Raw genomic sequence first — 18,237 nt, 5'->3', positions numbered from 1 at the left:
CCCATCGGTAACATCTCACATAACCTTAGCTTGTTATTAAAACCAGGAAACTCACATTGGTACAATACTATTAGCTATAACTTCATTGGATTTTACCCTTTTTTTTCATATGGTACATAAACTTTTCGGATTAGTTTTTCTTTTCCACTCAGCATAATGTCTTTGAATCCATCCAAAAAGGTTGCCTGTATGAATTGTCATTTTTTATTGCTGAGTAGTATTCCATTGTAGGATGTACCACAGTTTGTTTATCCACTCACCTGTTGAAGGACATTTGGGTTGTTTTAGAAATGTATATCTGAACTGCGTTCTGCATATTGTCAGCTCTGTTCAAATTCTCCCCTGGTCATCTGCAAGTCTCACAGACGATGGGCACAGTCCTAGTTGCCAGCTTCGTGGCTGTGGGAAGATGGTGCTCCGTATAATCACGTACACTCCTTTGAACTCTTCTCAGGGCTGGAGTTATTTGAGCCTCCTTAGTTCTCTGAAGAACTTGATAAGTAGACAAATTTCCAAGCTATGTGCAGATGGGTACTTATCTCTTGACATATATCAGCTTTTGCCAGAATAGGATCCCTTCTGAGGAAGCATGAAATTACCTTCTCTCACTCCTCTATCCTCACAGATGTTTCTAGCTACGTTCTGAAAAGTCTGAACTCATGCTCAGCTTGAAGCAGTCATACGTATGCATGCAAATGCAGGTATTGGGGTACATGGCCTGCAATTGGGTGTTCCTCATCTCTTTGATTTAAATGGTGTATTGATTAGGATCTTGACAGGAAAGGCACATTCAGATGGAGCAATTGAGAGTTTAACAAAGGGACTATTTACACTTATGCTGTCAAGGTTAAAGGAAATCACAAAGAGTGGTTAATGTTTCTAGTCTGAAGCAGTAAGGGGAGGTGGCAGTTAGGGGAATAGAGAGAGCATCGGTGTCCCAATCAGGGCTGCCGAGGGGGAGCCCTAAGAGGGATATAGGCAACCTCTGGCAGTCCTGCTGGTGAGTGTCTGGGGAATACATGCCCTGATCTCACTCGGGTCCATCCTCTGACCTCCGGCCAGTGTCCATTGGATGAAGCCAGAGGACAAGGGAGCCTGTTGTGCAGTTGTTAAGGGTTATTGTTCCAGGGCACAGAGCAGGGTTGACAGGGTAGAGAGAGAATCGCTGGGGTAAACGGAGAGTCTCCCACACAAGTGTTCTCCGGGCTTTGAATGAGGAAGCTCGGTTGCATCTAGGAAGTGTCTATATGGGAGTGACAGAACTGGGCTCATAATAGATGCCCCAGTGAGCTCCTACTGCCTTTAATTTAACCAAGGCCATTTAAAGGAGGCTTTTAGATCTGCTATTCAGAATGAAATCCCAGTTTAGTTACGTGGATCCTTGCTTTTTGTTCCTATAATAGGCACATGCAGTGATTTCCTCTTTTTGTTTTTTATATGATTTGTTTAGTTTTAATGTTTTTGTTGTTTTTGTTTCTACATCGGGCAACCTCTAGTGGTCCTTAGGAAAATAACACTTGAATATAAACCTATAGTTTAGTATCCTATTGTCTTCTCATCCCACATTTCTGGGTTACCTTATAAGAAAATTGTGAAGCAGTAAAGACCTTGGACTAATTAGAATGAACACAGCAAATAAATAATGAACTAATACTTCAGTTTTTAATACTTGTACTGCTGTTGCTATAGAATAATGGACAGTCATAAAAGTCCTCTCTGAAAAATACCTAAATGACAAGAAGGAGTCAGTCAAATGGGAATCTGGGACCAGTGTGTTCCAGGGGGAAGGAATAGGCGGTACCATGGCCCAGACTTGGACGTGAACTTTGTGTTGCTGAGGAATGGAAAAGAGGCCACATGAAGGGTGCCTTTAACAGAGCAGCAGGCAAGGAGGGCGGGTGGGCAGAGAGGCGGTCAGAGGGGGTTAGGGCTAGAGTGCAGAAGGCCTTGATCATTGTCAGAGGTTTTAATGTTATTCTATGGACAGTGAAAATCTACTGGAAGATGTTAGGGCTGAGAATGACATGAAATCCTGGGTGTGGGTACAGGATGGTTTGTAGAAGGGGTAATGAGGAAGGGAAACCAAGAAACAAGTTTTTAAATTAGTCCAGATGAGGAAGAGAGGAGATAATGACTGAGCAAGTAGAAGTGAAAATGGAGAAAAATGGATGGATTTGAGATATGTTTTTGAAGGTAGGTCTAGAAGAAGTTGCTATTGGAGCACATATAAGGAGTGTGGGAAAGAGAAAAGTTACAAATGACTAAGTTTATTTTTTTATTTTTATTTTATTTTATTGGGGAAATATTGGGGAACAGTGTGTTTCTCCAGGGCCTATCAGCTCCAAGTCGTTGTCCTTCGGTCTAGTTGTGGAGGGCGCAGCTCACTGGCCCAGTGGGAATCGAAATGGCAACCCCATTTTTCAGAGCTCGCGTTCTAACCACCTGAGCCATCCGGCTGCCCATGACTAAGTTTTTAAGCTTGAATAACTAGGTTACTTTATTCTGACTTGGGGAAGACTAAAAAAGGGATGAGAATTAAGAGTTCTTTTCTCACCTTGTGAAGCTTGGCCTGAAGTCCCTTTGTGTGTGTGTGTGTGTGTGTGTGTGTGTGTGTGTGTAATTAAAGTTTCTCTTCTAATATACTGTATTTACTTTTGATCTTTTAACTCTTTCAGCTTTGGAGGAATTTTTTACATCACTTGTGAAGCATGAAATGGTGAACATGCCCCGTGGGGTGTATTACTCTGCGTTAAGAGGAAGTGCCTGCTCAGACCAAGGAAAGACTGTAGCAAGAATCCCCAATTTTATATTGAAAATGTATGAAACAAACAAGCAACCAGGTTTGAAACCTGGCCTTGCAGGTGAGCACAGTCCATCGCCTCAGGCTACAGGTCGTTCACGTAATGTTTTAACTTCCATTTCCGAGTCGGGTGGAATAGGTCACAGCAGGGCATTGCTGCTGCTGCTAACATCTAGACAGAGCTGGGTAAATGATGACAATGAATCCCATGTTAAAGACGTCAAGAACTGCAGAAACAAAGATGAACAGCGAGATGAAACTTCCAGAATGGGAGAACACCTGAGGACTTTTCCCGGCCCTATGGATGACATTTACTGATTCTCCTTGTGGGCTAGGATTGGGGGTTGGCCAACAAGAGGCCTGTTGGAGGATAAAGAAACCAGTGGAGTTTTCAGTGGTCCCATGGGACTATGGTGATGTGATGGTTAATTTTATGTTTAGCTTGACTGGGCTAAGAGATGCCCAGATAGATGCGAAAACAGTATTTCTGGGTGTGTCTCTGAGGCTGTTGCCAGAAGAAGTTAGCACTGGAATCAGTGGATAAGAGTAAAGAAGATCACCCTCACCAGTGCGGGTGGGCAGCATCCAATCTGTTGAGGCCTGGATAGAACAAACAGGCAGAAGAAGGGTGAACTTGCTCGAACTGGGACCTGCCCTTGGACCTTGACGCTCCTGGTTCTCAGGCTTTCAGTCTCAGACTGAATTATACCACTGGCTTTCCTGCATCTCCAGCTCACACATCTACATATGTCTCCTATTGCTTCTGTTTCTATGAAGACCCTGACTAATATGACAGACAAATTGGAGGTTTTCCTCATAAGCTATTCACTGAATTTTGAATTTGCACTGCAAGTTCAAGAACTAGGCCGATGCTTCTGAAAGGCAAAGTGAAATCTCCTGCAGTCCCGTGGTGCTTAGGAAACACAGACTGGCTAGGAACATGAGCCTAAGAAGAAAGCACATGAGTAGTGAATTGATAAGAAAGACATACAGCTCTTTTCACTTGGGTGCATTTACCAATTATGACCTCCGCTGGAGACCGAAATTCAGGCTCAGCCTTAGCAAGAAGCTGGGTCAGGAGGCAGAGAAACCAAGAGACCCTGGCATTCATGCAGTGCCTGAGTGGCAAAACGGAAGATTGAGGGACCTTAAACACAGCCTATTTCTCCCTTAAAATATTTGCCCAAATTTGAAACTCTATGGGATGGGAGAGTTAAAGAGGTAAGGTGAAAACCTCTGCGGAGAGATCTGAATCTCCTGTAATTATTCCATATTGAGGAGTCAAAGACCACTTAGTCTGTTCGTTGAAAATCATGGGGGAGGCATGGCCCTAGCAACAGGATTGAACCACAGGTAGACTGAGATTTGCCAAAGCTATAATTAAGCCTAACCCAGTTCAGTCCCTGATTTTTTGAGATCAGTCCTTTATTCTATTTGCCTAACAGAGGACAGGGGGTTAACATCATTTAAACTAAAATTTCTGTCGTTCTTTTATTTACTCTCCAGGATACAATGAAAAAATACTCGACATATGAAAAAGGTAAAAGCTAGGAATGAAGGGGACATTTCGTAGAGCTAAAGAAGCCACTCCATTGAGAAAATATCACTATTCTAATCAGTATACACAAAATAATATAGCTTCAAAATATATGGGAAAAAAATTAGCAGAACTAAAAGATGAACTAGACCTGCGATAAAAGTGGGAAACTCGAAAACATCTTTTTCAGTAGCTTGATGAACAAGCAGACAAAAAAAAAATCAACAAATTTACAAAACATCTGAGCAATACTGTGTACAAACTTTACTTAATTGACATATAGAACGTTGTACCTTACAGTAACAAGATTTCTATGCTTTTTAACTGTATATGGAAAGCTTACCAAAATAACCATATGGCAAACCATAAACTTCAACAAATTTCAAAACAATGAAGTCATTTAGAGTCTGGCCTCTGACGGCAATGGGATTAAGCTAAAAATAAACAATAAAAAGATAACTAGAGTGTTTCCAGTGGCCCGGAAATTGAATAATACACTTATAAATAATCCATGGATTAAACTAAAAATCAAGACGGAAATCAGAAAAATATTCTGAACTGAATGATAATGGAAATAGCCATATCATGATTTGCAGGATGTAGGTAAAACAGTGTTAGAGGGAAATTTATACCTTCAGTTTATATAGTAGAAAAAAGAATCATGAGTTACATTTCCATCTCAAAAAGCTTGGAAAAGAACAAATTAAACTTAAAGAAACAATAAAGGAAGGAATAATAAAGATAAGAATAGAAATCAATACAGTAGAAAACAAAATAAAATCATTAAAACCAAAAATTAATTCGTTGAAAAGTTTAACAAAATGATAAAACCATTGTAAGTCTAGACAATAAATAGAGAAATATAGATATCAGGAATAACAAAGGAGATACCACTTCAGACCCTCTAGCATTCAAAAAGATAATAAAAGAATTTATAAAGAACTTCAGCCATTTGGATTAGATATAGAAATTTGTCAAATAAAACTTTGCAAGACTGACAAAAGGATAAATTATATGAATAGTTTGATGTGTACTAAAGAAATTGAATCTGTAACCACCTTCCCACAAAGAAAACACTAGATTCAGATGGCGTCATTGGTGAATTCTTACCAAAAATTAAAGAGAAATGACAATGATTTTTCATAAACTCTAACAGAGACTAGAAAAAGAGGAACCCTCTTTATGAGATCAAAACTTGGCAAGTACACAAACAGAATAATACACAGCAATCTCTCTCATGAACATAGTTGTAAAAATACACACACACACACCCCCCGTTTAAAAAAAAATTAGAAAATTTAACTCAGCAATACAAAGGATAATACATAACAAGTGCTATTAATTTAGTGTTTGAAAATCAGTATAATTCATTACAATAATAGAAAAAGGCAGAGCAATCTTTAGATGATCTCAATAGATGCAGAAAAACACCTTTGAAAAATTGCTTCTATTCATGATATTAAAAAGATTCATTAAACTATGAATAGAAGGGAACTTCTTTTATTCTGATAAAGAACATCTACAATGCCATATTTGTACTTAATACTGAAATATTGACACTTTTATTCCTTAAGATTGGAAAAAAGATACGTATGCTTGTTATTACCACTATTATTCAATATTATAATGGAGGCCATAGCTAGTGTAATAAGCCAAAACAAAGAAAAGAAAAAGAAATAAAAATCATAAGGATTAGAAAGAAAGAAATAAAATAGTCATTATTTGCCAGTGACATAATTGTGTATATAGAAATGCAAAATTATCTACAGACTGATTAGGGTTAATAAATGAATTCAGCAAGGTTACTGCATACATACAATGACGAAGATATATAAAAAATCAGACATATATTTTACATACCATACCAAAAAATGAAATTTAAAAGCTATACCATTTACAATAGCATCAAAAATACCAAGTACCCAGAATAAATTTAGCAAAAAGTATGTAAAACCCTTATGCTGGAAGCTACAGAATATTGTGGAGAAAGATTAAAGAAATCCTAACAAATGGAGTGATTTACAATATTTATGGACTAGAAGACTCTGTGTTGTAACAATGTCAATTTGTCAATTCTCTTCAAATTGCTATATAGATTCAACCCAATCTAAATCAATATCCCAGTAGGTTTTTCTTTTCTTTTTTTTTTTTTTTTGGAAATTGACAAGCTGATTCTAAAATTTGTGTGGAGGTGCACAACTTGCCAAGGCAATCTCAAAGTATAAACACAAAGTAGGAGGATATACATTACCAGAAAGCAAGACATATAAAGCCACAATAATTGACAGTGTGGTATGTGCAAGGCTAGACAAACTGACCAATGGAAGAATAAATGTTCAGAAACTGATCCACACATACAAGGTCACTGGATTTATTATAGAGGTGACACTGCATTGCTGTGAAGAAAAGGGATGATCTTTATAACAATTCTATAATTAAAGCTCTAATTATAAAAATAAAGACAAATTATATTAAAATCAAGAACATGTGTTAAAGTATACCATTAAGAGAGTGAAAAGGCAAGCCACAGAATGCAAGAAGATATTTATAATACATATATCTGATAAAGAACTCATATCTTGAACATGTAAAGAATTTTTGCAAATCAATAAGAAAAAGACAATCGAAAACCAGGAAAAAATTGAACACCCTTCAAAATGAGAGTATTCAAAGGTCCAAGGAGCCTATGAGTAATTGGTCAACTTCATTAGTCATCAGAGAAATGCAAATTAAAACCCCAAAAAGATACCATTACATACTTAACAGATTGGCTAAAATGAAAAAAGATGGAAAATATAAAGTATTGGTAAATATGTGGAGCAGCCAGAAGTGCTGCTGGAAAGTCAGTTAGTACAACCACTTTGGAAAACTGGTACTGAACAAATTTATGCTGTCTTACCCAGCTATTTCATTCTTAAGTATAAACCCAAATGAAGTCACTAGAAGACGTATACTCTAATGTTCATAGTAGCATTATTTGAGTAGCCCTGAACTTGGAAGCTATCTAAATGCCCGTTGACAGTAAAATGCATGAATATACTACAACTGCCAATATTAATGATTCTTGCGATGATTATGTGGAGGGAAAGAAGCCAGATGTAAAAGCGATATTACAGTCTAATTCCATGTGTATAAAGCACCAAAGTAGGCAAAATGGTTGCTAGATAGTTGGCTACCTTTGCGGTATGGGTGGATGTGCCTGGAAGGAGACATGAGAAAAGAAAGGCTTCTGGATGTTGATAATGTTTTGGTTCTTGATCTGGGTGCTGATCATACATGCATGTTTGTTTTAGTAAAAATTCACTGAGCTGCATGGTTATGACATGTGTACTTTATGTATACTTCAAAAAGAGATTTTTTAAAATATAATGATCTCTGTGTTTTAAATACCTTAGTCCTTGAATGTGTCTTCTCATTGGCTCAGAATTACCCAGATAGTTTCCAAGACTACCCTAATTTATACTCCAGCACTTGGCTGCCTGACCTTGCTTTTCCATTGACACTGGGTGCCAGCTGGAGCTGGAAATTCAGTTTGAAAACTTAGTTGACCAGAGTGGGAAGGACTGGGAAGAAAAGGGTTAGAGGAGGAGGGAGAACAAAAGGGAGGATGAATGTACATGAATGCAGGTGTGAGGGAAAACTTGTCTGCTTGTAGGTATATACTAAACGAACCCATGTTCTCAGGAGTTCACAAAGATTGGTATGGAAAGCACTTCTCTTTAATTAAAAATTTTTTTTTTTTTTTAAAAAGGTTAACAGAATCTCTAGAAGTAACAGTTCATAAAACTTAAAATAATTCAAGAATTGTAAATTTATTCATTTATTTGCAAATTAATGAGGCCTATAAAAAGTGATAGTTTAAATATATTAACTTTATATTCTATTTTTCCTTAGATACCTCTAGTCAAAAATCATAAATTGCTTAACAAATTCTCTTTTAATTTCTAAATCTCTATCTAGATTGATTTAATGTGGATTACTGAGGATTTAATTAATGAAGTTTGTCATAACAAATATTTTTATAAGTTTCTCTTGTCTTTTAAGGTGGTATGTTATTTTGTTACGATGTTTCGATGTATCAGAGTAAAGATGGCAAACCATTGAATCGACTGATGGCCAGTAGAGGGCGAAGTTTCAAGCAGACGTCGCTTGCTCTAGTGCATGAGGTAAGTGCCTTCCCATAACTAACAGGGTCTTCTTGCTTGTTTATGTTTTAGGGTTTCCTTCCTTCACTTTATGCTCATGAAATTTAGTGTGTATCGGGAAATAACTTTTCTCTTTATCACAATTAATGTAAGTTGCTTTTAAAGGCAGCCAAAATAGCTGACCCAACTGAATACTAAAATACTTGGATGTGTTTCGGAGAGAAACAGGGGTGCTCTCCCTACTGCCCAGCCTAATATTGGGGAGTAGTATCTAGGGATTTGCTTCACTTTTTCAATGTTTAACTTCCATTGTTCAAAATAAATACCAACTTAAATTATTTACGGAAATAATGTTGCCTATTTCTTAATTCTATTCCTTCGCAAGCATGTAAGGCACCAGTATTTGTATTTTGTGAATGTTGTAAATTAACAGTAAATAAAATTGTTTAGAAAAAAAGAAACCTTTCGGTTTTAGTGTTTATTTTACTTTTTTCTTAGGCTCCCCTTTTTAAAATAAAGTTATGTGATGCCATTAGATGATTTGCATGAAATCTAATAACTGCAGGTTTTAGCAATACCAGAGGGAAGAGGAAAGCTGGAAAGTATTTGGGAAATGTGGGATTTTGTTGCTGATTTTTAAAATGTTTATGAGAGTTACTCATTCAGGTGTATATAAATTAAAATGTATGAATGAATAACAAAACAAAATACAGCAAGGAAGTTTATTTTATATATTTTAGATATAACATATAACAGTTATAAATTAAAATATATAAATTGTAAAAAATGTAATGGATTTGATGTAAAACCAGTTAGGGCTTCTACACTATGTTTGCATTAAATCTTATATTGATGCATAATTTATAAATGTTGGTAACACAAATTTGGTTTGATTGTATTCTCTATCATACCAATTACCACCAGTTAGCATAGCCGGTTTTTAAAGACCCATCTTTAGCTTACGCCACCCATGTTCCTCTCATACATTTAATTAGAGTTGAAATTATGTAAATATTTGATTCAGAATCTTTTTTGTCTAATACAGTGTCTTCATTTAACTAAGAAGGGAAGAAAGATCTGGGAAGAGCAGTGTTTCTATGGGAAGAAAAGAGGTTTAATTTCATGAAAAGAGGGAAAAACATAGGTGATTTCTACATTTGTTTTCCCTAGCATCGTACCAGTTGCTGTGGAGAAGGGAGTGATTTGGGACTTTTTTGTGCTTTTAAGCTGTGCATTTAGTTATTTGAAGGACAACCAGAGTATTAAGTGTTACTGGAAAGCTGATTTTAAATATCACATTCAGAACAAAAACGAGAAAAAGCATTAATGTGGAGGATAGCAGAAGACTAATAAATTCAGCAAATGGTGTCAAGACTGATGAAGTGTGCCTTAGATAGGAACAAAGAACATAATATTTGGCTTAAAATACTTGCTTGTGTTGTAGAATGCCTAGAAAATTTCAAAGGAATGAGAAAACAAGATCATTATTTTAGGAGTCAACTAAAAGACATATGTTGGACAGAATTCTGCTAAACCTATGGTAGGATATTAGTTTGGATTCATTTTCTGCTAACTATAATTCATTTTAAAAAAGGGCAGAGACAGAGAATGAGTCATCCAGTTTCGCAAACTATGTGACAACAAATTATAAGAGTTTTAAAAGCTGGTTAATAAGAATAACAATTGCAATAATAATAGCTCATAACCAGCTCAGGCACTTTAAAAATTGCTGTACATACATTAATTCGTTTAATCTCTGCATTAACACTGTGAGGTTGGGACTGTTGAATGTGCTCGAAATCACAGAGACAATAAGTAGAGGAGCCTGGAAATTGAACCCAGGCGGTATCATTCCCTGTTCTTGAACCACCTTATACCATCACGGGTTAAGCAGAAAACATTTTAAAAATACCTTTGACGCTAGCATTTCCTAATTCTTCTCCTTGCTTCTAATCTTTCTGTTGTTGCAGTCCATTTGGTATTTTTCGCGCTGAAGTTTCTTCAAACTCTCATTTGGTTCTCATCACTACTTTATTCTGAGTCTTATTACTTAAAAAAAAAAGAAAGAAAAACTGTCATGAAAGTTTCAATTTATGTATTAATTCACCCACTGATGGATCTTTGGGTTGTTTCCAGTTTTTGGCAACTATGACTATAGCTGTTAGAGATTGCTAAGTCTTACAGTAAGTGTATATAAGAAGTTACCAAACTGTTTTCCTAGTGACTGTCCCATTTTGAATGCTCACCAGTGACATAAGGGAGTTTCAGGCACTCTGCCTCCTTGCCGGTGCTCGGTATGGTCAGTTTTTAACATTTGAGCCATTCTCATATGTGGGTAGTGGTTTCCCTTTTGTGTTTCCTTAATGTTGAGCATCTTCTCATGTATTTATTTGCCATTCATATCTTTTCTTCCATGAGGTGTCTTGATCATTTGGCTGTTTTTAAATCAGGTTTTTGTTTTCAAATGAGCGGGTGTTTGTTTTGTTTTTTTTTGTATAGTCTGGATATAAATCATTTATTAGACATTTGTGTTGCACATGTTTTTACCTAATCTGTAGCTTGTCTTTTGATTAGCTTAACAGAGTCTTTTGATGAGCAGATTTTTAGTTTTGAAGAATTCCAATTTATCAAGATTTTCTTTTTATAGTTCTTGCTTTTTCTCTAACCCAAAGTCTCAAAGATCTTTTTCTCTTTATCTCCTATATTTTTAAAAAATTGAGGTATAATTCATATACCATTAAATTCACCCATTTACAGTGTGCAATTCAGTGGTTTTAATATAGTCACAGAGTTGTATAACTATCACCACAATCAATTTTAGAAAAAGCATACCAGAAAGAAACTCTGTACACATTAACAGTCACTCTCCATTTTCCTCACTCCCCAGCCTCTAGCAACCACTAATCCGCTTTTCGTTTCTATAGATCTGCCTATTTTGGACATTTCATATAAATGGAATCATACAATATGTGGGCTTTTTTCACTTAGTATAATGTTTTCAAGGTTTGTATATACTGTTGCATGTATCAGTACTTCATTTTTTTATGGCTGAATAATATTCCATTATATGAATATACCATAGATAGTTTATTCATTAAGCATTTCATGGATCTATATTTTCTCGTGCAAATTTTATAGTTCAAGGTTTACATTTTAGCCTATGATCTATTTGAGTTAATTTTCATAAGGTATGAGTTATGTTTGTTGAATATACCATCATTTCTCCATTTAGGCCCCTTTGTCAAAAATCATTTGTCCATATACAGAGGGTGCCAAAAAATGTATACATATTTTAAGAAAGGAAAAAACTATTAAAATTGTAATACTCAATATATATCGATAACAAGAGATGAATACAAATCACGTTTGACTTCTGCAATTACAAGAGGTGCTCATGGTGGTTACCATCAGCGTCCAGACACTTCTGATTATGGGGGAACATTGTTTGGTAGACTTCTGTGGCGAGCATGTAAACTGTTCGAACACCACAGCAGAAAGAAGCAGAAGAAGCACCCGAATCTTCCCTTATGCACATCACACACAGTACCATGCGGTTAAAACTTATCACGAATGCATGCAGTTGTTAGGTGTGTTGGAGGTTCTGTTGCATCCTCACGCCTTCATTGTCGTTGTACTTCCACAACATTCTCAAATTTCAAATACCACTCAAAATGGTCTTGCATGCCTCAAATTACAACTGTGCTTCTGCCATTTTCTTTAACTGTCCTGCCTGTCGCATGGTAATGTTAGCATTCATTTGATTAATGCCATCTTTTGAGTGAACGTCATACTACACATTGCTCCCGTAATTCAATTCAGCTTCGAAAAGTAATACATAGATAGCATCTCTTAAAATGTGTATACATTTTTTTGGCACCCCCAGTATGTGTTGGTCTATTTCTGTACTGAATTTTATTTCATTGATCTGTATACTTTCATCCAAACCACACAACATAATTACTGTTGCTTTATAATAAATCTTGAAATCAAGTAATATGAGTCTTCCAATTTTGTTTTGTTTTGTTTTTAAATTTGGCTATCTTAGGCCGTTTGCTTTTCCACATAAGTTTTAAATCAGCTTTGAGAAACCGCAAAAAAGCCTGCTGTAATTTTGATTGGAAATGCATTGAATCTGTAGATCCATCTTAACAATACTGAGTCTTTTCAACCCAAGATATATGTATTTTTCCATTACTTCAGATCCTTGTTTTGTTATTACAAACCTTGCACATATTTTGCTTGACTTCGTAAGTATTGCGTATCTTTAAGTATTTTGATGCTGATGCAGTTTTTACACTCTTTTTAATTTTAATTTCCAACTTCTCATTGCTGGTATGTAAACATATAATTAATACTCATCTATGACCTTACTAAACTCAGTTACATATTCTTGCAGCTTTTTTGTTTTTTATTTTAATGTTGTCTATATATAGAGATAGTCTTAATTTTTTCTTTCTGATCTGTATGCCTTTCATTTCGTTTTCTTTTTTCTTTCTTTCTTTCCTTTTTTTTTTTTTTTTTTTTTTTGCCTGATTGCACTGTCTAGGGCCCTTCAGTGTAATGTTGAATAGCATGGTTAAGAGCAGACATTCTTGTGCAAAGTCTTGGGGGAAACCATTTAGTGTCTTAACATTAAATATGATGTTAGTATAGGGTTTTTGTAGATATCCTTTATCAGGCTGGTGAAGTTTTCCTTTTATTCCTAAATTGTTGAGAGTTTTTATCACAAACGCATGTTGAGTTTTGTCAAAAAAAATTTTTTTATTAAGTCTATTGAGATAATCGTATACTTTTTTGGTTTGTTGATATGAGGAATAATTTTGATTGATTTTCTATTGTGAACCAAACCTGCATTCCTGGGATAAACTACGCTTGATCATAATGTATTATCCGATTTATACATTGCTGAATTTGATTTGCTAATAATATATTGTTAAGGATTTTTGCATCTATGCTCATGAGGGATATTGTATAGTTTCCTTGTAATATCTTCCGCTGGTGTGTTGTCAGGGTAATGGTATCCTAATAAAAAAATTTTTTAAAATGTTTGGTAGAATTTTCCAGTGAAACCATCCAGGTTTGGAGAGTTCATCCATCCGTCCATCCCTACCTACCTACCTTCTAATGCTGAAGGAAGGATTTGGGTGGCACAACATACACGACAGTTAGTGTCTATCTCCTTTTTTAAAGTATAAACTTCGTAAAATGAGGGAGGTTTGTTTGATCATGTATGGGTCCAGTGCTTGGTATTACTGGCACATAGTGGGCACTTTATAAATGTTTGTTGAATTGATGATTTTATTCCTTATGAAACTCGGATGTGTCTTATGCTTCACATGTGCATTTAGTGGAATAGTTTCCTTTTCTGAGAAATGTTGTTATTAAATTAGTAATAATCTAATAATTGTTGAGGTCTTACAAAGAAATGACATTATTGCCATTTGAACAGGCTCTTATGTACTGATTTGTGTTGTTATTCATTTATATGGTTTAGCTTCCCCTCCTGCCAAAGATCACATATCCCTATAGGATATTCTATGGCCTTCTTAATACCTGCAACTATAGGTGGGTGAGTGAGGAATGGACTGGCAGAAGAATTTTGTTTCGAATGTCCAAGTGCAATGCTTTTCATATTTTGAAGTGTATTTTGCTTTATGGAGAACTAGTTATTTAATGCAATCTGTGATGAATTCTTTTGGAAAATGTTACATACCCTTTTTGAAAAAAAACATCTTCTTTTCACTGACTTTTAAAAAAGCGAAAATCTACCATGTTACTTTTGGAAGATTCACAGATCTAAATCTGACTTGGGTTTGATCTGACATACCAGGAGCAGTTCTGTATACAGTTGTTTCCCCTTATCCACAGGGATAAGCCCCAAGACCCCCAAAATCACAAATAGTACCAAACCCAATATAGGTTATGCTTTTTCCTATACCTACATATCTATGATAAAGTTTAATTTATAAATAAGACACAGTAAGAGATTAACAACAATAACTAAAAATAGACCAATTTAATAATATACTGTAATAAAAGTTATGTGAATGTGGTCTCTCCCTCAAAATATCTCATTATACTATGTTCGCCTCTCTTTTTGTGATGATACAATGCTTTCATAATGAGATGAAGTGAGGTGAATGACGTACATATTGTGATGTAACCTTAGGCTACTGTCAGGGATACACAAGCACTGCGATATTGCGGCAGTCCACCTGATTACTGAGACAGCTACTAAGTGACTAACAGGAGGGTAGCATATACATCATGGATACGGTGGACTGAGGGATGATTCACATCCTGGGCAGGATGGCGCAGGGTGGTGCAAAATTTCATCATGCTACTCACAATGACGCTCAATTTAAAACTAATGAGTTGTTTATTTATAGAATTTTCCATTTAATATTTTAATACTGTGGTCGACTGTAATAACTGAAACCTCAAAGCAAAACTGCAGGTAAGGGGGACTACTGTAATCACAGGTTTCTTTAAGACTGAAGTGCCCCCTCTCTCTTTGCTCCTTTGAACAGGGGCCAACCAAGGGTCATTGCAGGTCTACTAGGGCTTCTCTAAGCTCAAGGGACGGTCCTCTTCCCTCTGATTTAAAACTGCGACTTCTCTTCCTGAGACTAACTTGACTCCTGTTGATGAGGAAGCTGAAGGTGAATGACAGTTTCCTTCCCTGTGTTGTCACCCTGCAGCGGTTCTAACTCTGACACGACACTCCCCTACATTGGATGATACTGATTTGTCCCGGGGTGAGAATGGCAATCTTACTTCATTATTTCCTCCATCTTCGGGCACATGCAAATTTTCCCGATCCTGTTGCTGCAATCCAACCATATTTCTGCCTCAGCATCAGGCAATGAGCTCTTTTCTCATTTTTATTTCATAGAAACCTATCAGAACTTACTGGTGGTACTACTCTGAATAAAATCTTTGTTTCTAAATTTTCTTCTTTTGATCATCATTTGATTTTTTTGCCTTATAAATTAATTTTGTTTTTCTCCTGTCTCTTTTAATTTTTTCCCCTAGAGTCCTGAAAGTGCATGTGACATAACTCATTATTTGAAATATAAGGAGTGTATTTGCCTTTTTCTCTCAGTGCCTTATTTATTTAAAAACATATTTCTTATGAAGAACATGGAATAGTATTACCATTCATGCAGTATGAAACAGTTAGATGAAAATTCTGAATAATAATTGAGAGAAGTAGTATCTGTCCTTATTATACATTTCCCCTTAGAAAACACTGTGAAAAGTATGGTTTGCTGTATTTTAGAGACTCTATAATTACCATGTGATGTGAGTTGTTATGGTAACTGGCTTTCCCCCCTCCTATTAAATAACAGAGTAAATGGTTGCTGGAGATGTGATTGAATTGTCAGCTTTTGAGCTAATGTTACCCTGATGGGAAAGGGGGTGGATAGAGTGAGAGGTAGACTGAGGGCGAGAAGGAGAATGAACAAGGGAGAAAGAGGTGAAAGAGAGTGGTAAATGTCCAGGAAGCACCCATAAAGAGATGAGTGTCATTTTACTATAAAAATGTGTCCTCCAGGAGTCCTCCCTTCTTTCAATCACTGTTTGTCAGGGGGCAGACAAAATATTATCTTGTGCAAGCAAGATTACTATTGACAGAAAATTGAAGTATATTATTGCTTATATATAAACAAAGGGACATTGAGTGGTTTTGGGGGTCTCTAACACTAAGTACAAATGATTTTTCTTCTGGGAATGTGGGAGGAGTGTGTGTATGTCACAGACCAAATGTAGCGGCTCAGTATTCATGTGTCTGTATAGCAACTGAACTTAAATGCTTTTATTCTTTTGATAGCATATACATCTGGGGAGTATGAATCATGCCTTACTTTCTGAAATTGGGATTTTACATCAATAGCAAACAGTTTATCTGTCAATTTTTACATGTTGCCCTACCTCATACCATTCGAGTTTGACAACTCCACCAACGCTTTGTCTTACTTGATTTATAGTAGTTACTGAAGGGATGGCAAAATGGGTATTTTCTTATAAATGAATCATTTTATTTGTTAAGATCACCCAGAGGCAGAAAATACTACCAAATTGCTGGGCAATGTATTCTGAATAGTAGATTAACTAATTAGGTGGCCATGTAGTCCCTCAGTAAAACATGTGTCAGTGAGAAAACAAGGTCTACTTTTTCATTCTCGCTTTCAACATTTTCCTGCATTTGTGAATTGTGTTTCTAAGTAGGATATTTTCTGTTGAGCTTAGTATTTCAGGTATACTTCATTAGAACCTATATGATACAAATTAAAAAGTTTATTTATGAAATTTCAAAATATGAAGTTTATAATACCTGCTTTAAAATTTTGCCTTGTCACTCATTGTGTTTTGATCTGTAATTAAACATTGCCTGGCCAGAACATTCTGGACATGCTTTAATAAAATTTCAAGTAACAAGTTGTATCCTCAACAACTTGCGTTCGAGTTGAGCTGTTTCTACTCAAAAACGTTTTCTAACATAGTTTTCGAGCATGATTGAAAGTTGCTCAGCATACTTTTTTGTGATTGCTTGTTTATGATATGGTTTTCACATGACACATTTTTGTCATAAAGCAAATACTGTACATTTAATTTGGTTAAACTCAGTGGGTACTTAATTGAACACTTATGTGCAAGACACTGTTATAGGTACCAGGGGAAGGATTCCAGGATGAATAGTACATGATCCCTGCCCTTAGGATTGTATGAGATTAACGTCCACACACAAATAATCTAAGATGGACTGTGTGTTACAGGAGAGGTGTGTAGTGTACTGGAAGTATAGAGATGGGAGACATCATTTCAGTAAGTCGAGATGAGGGGAAAATAGGGCATTCAAGACAGAGGAAGCAGTGGGTACCAAGGTCCTGTAGAGTATAGGACAGCCTTGGAAATTGGTTTATAATCTACTTTAGCCAGAGTACACGTTAAATAAAAGAGAAGAGCAGAAAATCAAGTGGGGAAATAAGGTTGAGGATCTTGACCAGCCGAGTTCTTACATGAGAACAAATTATTTTTTAAGTAAATGATGTGCTTTTGCAAGACTGCGAACATAGTACAAATGAGTTTGGACTTCATTCTTTAATGAACCATCAAGAGTTTTGGCAAAGAAGTTCTGCTTTAATATAATAGTAGCTGCACCATTTAGTGTGTATTAGGAGGAAAGATTTTAGACTGTGAAGGGATTAGTTAGGTGGCCTCAGTGATCTAGGCAGGAATTAGGGCTAACCCAGTAAGAAAGAATGTAGGGACAAATATAATAAACATTTCAGACGTAGAGTTGACAGTTGAGTTAGAGGGAAGGAAGAGGTCCAGAATAAATCAGAAGTTTTAAACTTGTGTGACTGAGATATTGATGGGCAATATTGATAGAAAAAGGAATGATAAGAAGAGTGGATTCGGAATGATGATGACGAAGAAATGTACAGCATGTAATAATAGATAGTGAGAGGTGTATGGGAGAAAAGTGCACGTTCCAAAAGTAGTCATTTTCAAACTGTGTTCTTAACTTTATTTATATTGAAGTATAATATACATACAGTAGATTTCTCCACTTTTAGCATATAGTTCTATGAATTTTGACAAGTACACACATTTCTTGTAACCAGTACCACGGTCAAGATAAAAACAGTTCTGTCACCCTCGAATTCCCCCATGCTCCTTTGTAGTCAGCCCCTTCGCCCTCCCCATCTCCTTATAACCAGTGATCTCTTTGATGTCCCTCTAGTTAA

General features: G+C 36.0%; 1 protein-coding gene across 1 annotated transcript in view; it reads left to right on the top strand.

The window, feature by feature from the left end:
- Positions 1 to 18,237, top strand: part of FOCAD (focadhesin) — a 272,571-nt gene that overhangs the window by 174,617 nt on the left and 79,717 nt on the right. The window contains exons 20-21 of the mRNA XM_033123525.1: positions 2,676 to 2,861; positions 8,382 to 8,503. Of these exons, the coding sequence (XP_032979416.1) occupies positions 2,676 to 2,861; positions 8,382 to 8,503 (308 nt within the window). The remainder of the gene's footprint in view (positions 1 to 2,675; positions 2,862 to 8,381; positions 8,504 to 18,237) is intronic.

Source organism: Rhinolophus ferrumequinum, chromosome 12, assembly GCF_004115265.2.
Source record: "Rhinolophus ferrumequinum isolate MPI-CBG mRhiFer1 chromosome 12, mRhiFer1_v1.p, whole genome shotgun sequence".
Lineage (NCBI taxonomy): Eukaryota > Metazoa > Chordata > Mammalia > Chiroptera > Rhinolophidae > Rhinolophus > Rhinolophus ferrumequinum.
The sequence above is the reverse complement of the archived record's forward strand: the minus strand, read 5'-3'. Positions and strand labels throughout refer to the sequence as shown.